This window comes from Lagenorhynchus albirostris, chromosome 1 (assembly GCF_949774975.1).
Source record: "Lagenorhynchus albirostris chromosome 1, mLagAlb1.1, whole genome shotgun sequence".
Classification (NCBI taxonomy): Eukaryota; Metazoa; Chordata; class Mammalia; order Artiodactyla; family Delphinidae; genus Lagenorhynchus; species Lagenorhynchus albirostris.
The window spans coordinates 66,934,980-66,939,513 of record NC_083095.1 but is presented as its reverse complement, the minus strand read 5'-3'; the positions used below and the strand labels follow the sequence as shown (position 1 = coordinate 66,939,513).

Here is a 4,534-nt window from a genome sequence, read left to right as displayed (position 1 = left end):
AGATCAACACAACCATAACAAGCAGGTTTTCTAAAAGTTGACCATAGTTTTAAGGGAAATTAAAAAATACATTTGGGGAGAATTTTCTCAAGTTTACACCCTACTTTTTAAAATTGAAGTGACTTCTTAAAAAACCGTCCTCATAATATCTTATACTTATGTAGTGTTTTATATATTAGAAGTAATTTCATATACATAATCTCATTCCGAGCTGTCCCATATTATAGATGAGGAAGGTAAGGCCCAGAAAATGTGGATAACCTGCCCCAAATAAAACACCAAGCTAGAGGCAAAGCCAGACCACCACCCAAATCTCCTGGTTACAAGTTCAATGCTTTTTCTTTTTTTATATTGTATGTGGATCCTGACATTTTCTAGGAACTTCTTTTTGATTTTTGCTGTCAATATAGTGAATTCTGATGAAATAAACGGACTGTGTATATTTGGGCTGGAAGCCCTGCCTCACAGCCTCCTAACAGTGACATCAGGCAGTGGGTAGGGTGATTAAGAGCATGGTTTGATTCTAGCACCAGACTGCCTGGACTTGCAATACTGGCTCTTCCACTTGCTTACTGTGCGGCCTTGGGCAAGTGCTTCAGTTTCACAGCCTGTAAAAGAGTGATAACAATGTGACCTACTTCATAGAATTGCTGTGGAATTAAGTGAGTTACTATTTGTAAAGCATTTTGAACCATGCCTGGGCACAAGGTAAGTGTGATGTAAATCTTTTTAAAATAAAAATCTGGTTCAATCCTATTATTTTATACCCAAAGTCCTTTTTCAAATCACTTATTGTCATGACCCATATTCAATTTTCATTAAGTATATTTTACTGGATATCACTTACATGTAGTACTATAGAAAAGAAATAGTGTGATTGATAGGCTTCTCTCTGTCCTTGAGGAGTTTACAGTCGTAGAGAGGTGGAACAAAGTACATAAAAGAGCCTGGAAAGAGCACTTCCTTGTTTGTTACTGTAGCAAATATGAGGAGGGAGACCAAAGGCTCTGTGGCTGTTAGGTTTCCAAAGTAGGATTCTTGTTTCAAAGAATCATTATGTTCCAACCAATAACTTGCTTTCTTAAGTCCTGCATCATAAACTCCAGTGGGCTTGTCAGGCCCTGGGAGAGTGTGTGGAGGGAAGGAGCAGTAGCCCCTTCTTGCTGAAGGGCCCTCAGAGCCACAGCCTGGTCTTCCATCCTACTCCTCCGTCTCTGGGACACTATTCAAGGGTCCAAAACTTGAAATAGGGGCCAACAATGAAACTGTTCACCTACCCCAAATTTTTTGTCCCTTATATTCAAAGTGAGAGAGGCCAAGCCTCTAGTTGCCCAAGAAAGCAGTGATGCCAAGTCAATTAGCAGAATTTCTAGGGCATAGAACTACTATTACTTTCCCACTATGAAAAGTTAGTAATGAAAATTAATTTCCCTTCCTCTCTGTAACCCTTTGTAATTAATATCATCCTTTTGGGGGATTTCTGAGGAGGATGTACGCCTGTGGCTTGGAATTGTCTGTGCAAAGCTAGCTGAAATATTTAGGGACTGAGTTTGCGTTGTGGCTTAAATATCTGCCTTCTGTATTAGTTGAACTAGATAGAACTATCTATTGATTGATATGTACTGACCGACAGATAGAACTAACTAAATACATAAAAGGTAATAGGTCACTGATACTATGTGGTCCTATATAACTTAGGTGCTGTAATATTTTTCAAAAACTTGATGCAAAACTTGAAAACCGGGGAAACAAAGTTAATTTTGTTATTGCTGTTTTAGAATTAAATGTACTGTGACATTACCCAGGCAGGCTCACAAACATTTATAATTGTTTTAGTCCCATATTTCTGTGACAGCTTAATCCATAAATATTAAAAAGACACTTAACGTATCTTTATACTTAAAACATTAAAATATAAATTCTTTATTCTTTAACATGGAGATGACAAGATGAGTGCCTTGTCATCTCCACATTAAATTTTGTTCATACCAATTAAATAATTTAGGTGCTATCTGAATAAAGACCTTGGTCTAAATGTCTATTTGGTAGAAAATTCCATGACAGAAAATTCAGATTGATGGGTTCTATTGGTATTCAGAAAATGATATTCCTGTAGCCTCAAAAATCAAAGGTTAAGAATCACATTTGCATCAGTTCACACCAACTAGGATGGCTATAATTGAAAAAAAGGAAAATAATAGGTGTTGGTGAGGGTATGGAGAAACTAGAACTTTTGTACATTGCTGATGAGAATGCAACATGGTACAGCTGTTGTGGAAAAAAGTGGCAATTCCTCAAAAACTTAAACATAGAATTGCCACATGACCCAGCAATTCAAAATAATTGAAAATAAAGACTCAAACAGACACTTGTACACCAGTGTTCATGGTAGCATTATTCACAATAGCCAAAAGGTGGAAACAGCTCAGATGTCTCTCAACAGAAGAATGGATAAACAAAATGTGGTATATACATATAACAGAATATTATTTAGCCATAAAAAGAATGAAGTTCTGATACATGTTACAACATGGATGAACCTTGAAAACATTATGCTACGTTAAATAAGCCAGACACAAAAGGAGAAATATTGTATGATTCCACTTACGTGGAATATCTTGAATAGCAAATTCATAGAGATAGAAAGCAGATTGGAGGATATGAGGAGCTAGGGGAAGGGGCGGGGGGTAGGGGCGTGAAAGAGGAGTTATTGCTTAATGCGTAGAGTTTCTCTTTTGGGTGATAAAAATTTTGGAAATGGATAGTGGTGATGGTTGCAAAATATTGTGAATTTAGGTCATGCCACTAAAATGTACAATGAAAAATGGTGTTATATATATTTTACCACAACGAAAGTAAAAAAAAAAAATCACATTTGCAACATCACCCATCACATTTTACAGCCCTTATAATATTCATAGATCTAACTATAATACAGCCCACGTGTCTCTCTAATATAGGGACTATATTATACAAGAGTTGAGGGTCTGTCTCTGGTGATATCATTGACTAAGAATCCATTCTTTTCTCTGGGATCCAGAATTTAAATATCGGCTTCTGAATTTAGGTTTTGTGTCCTTTCTTCCGAAGAATCTTCACTGAATGTTGACTCAAAAAGAGCAAGAACAGACTTCTTGAAAACCTTTCTGAAGTTCTCCCCAGTAAATAGGTAGAGTGTGGGAGAAAAGACAGTATTGAAAGAAGTAGTTATCACTGTGAGTATCAGAGTCAACTGGAAAAGTAGTGATCTGTCCTTAGTGAGAATTAAACCTTGGTATACATGGTAGGGCATCCAACACACAAAGAAAGAGATAACGGCAGTCATCATGACTTTGAAGGGCTTGTTGGATTTGAAGAGGCTCCTCTCTTTCATCTTTTTGGCTACTCTTTCATAACAAAAGGTGATGATGAGGAAAGGCAGAAGGAAGCCCAGCAAGAAGCGGCTGCTGAAACAGGCTACATGAATCCATTTTCTTAACGTTTGCATCTTTTTGCCTTCCCAGTTAGTAGACACAGCATAGTTATTCTGGCAGGTCACTCTTCCTTTATGGTCATGATGTACCTCCCTGAAAACCACATAGGGCATGCTGAGGGCAGTGGCAAAAATCCAGACTCCCAAGATGATGCCGGAAACCCAGCGTGGGGTTCGGTGCAGCTGTGACCACACCGGGTGAAGAGCGAGAAGATAACGATCAATGCTGATGGCTGAGAGGAAGAAAACAGAGGCAAACATCCCTGCAGACAAAATGCTATTGAAGACCTTGCATGTGGCCATTCCAAAGCTCCAGTGATTTTCCTGAAGGTAGGAGATGGCCAGAAATGGCAAAAATAATGTTGAAATAAAATAAGAGAGAATGAGATGAAAATATAAGAGAGTATTAACAGTCTTTTTCATTTTGAATTTTAGCACCCATAGGTAGAAACCGTTGGTGATAGTGCCAATTATAAATGACGTGAACAAAAGAAGTGCAACAATCACTTTTGAGGCAGGTGTTGGAATGTGAATGCTGTTTCTTATTGAAGTAGAGACATTGAGCAGGTAATCATTAGAGTTGATCAGATCCATAATTGGAATGAGAAACTGAAAATAACAACAAAAAAGAAGCAAAAGAAATGGTTAAATATAGAAATTAATATAGTAATTTTTGCATATTCATAGTCAAAATGACAATATTTTTTAAATGACAAACAATATTTTTACAAAAATGCAAGTCAGATATTTTTCTTTTATTTTGTGTGAGGAATTAAGATCAGATTAATTTGGGCATCAAAAATAGAAATACTACAGATGCAATGAAATTAATGTGAAATAGAAATAAGTTTGGAATATTCTCACTTCGTTAAGTAATTAATTTAGGCAGCTAAAAATATCCTATTTAGGGAATTCTCTGGCAATCCAGTGGTTAGAACTACACGCTTCCACTGCATGGGGCACGAGTTTTATCCCAGGTCGGGTAATTAAGATCCCTTGTGGGGCTTCTCTGGTGGTGCAGTGGTTGAGAGTCCACCTGCCGATGCAGGGGACACGGGTAAA

General features: G+C 37.3%; 1 protein-coding gene across 1 annotated transcript; it reads right to left on the bottom strand.

Moving 5' to 3' along the window:
* Window positions 1-3,043: 3,043 nt before the first annotated feature.
* On the bottom strand, window positions 3,044-4,066 carry GPR33 (G protein-coupled receptor 33). The gene has a single exon (XM_060167800.1). It carries the CDS (start codon window positions 4,064-4,066, stop codon window positions 3,044-3,046), a length of 1,023 nt encoding a protein of 340 aa, XP_060023783.1.
* Window positions 4,067-4,534: the final 468 nt, after the last annotated feature.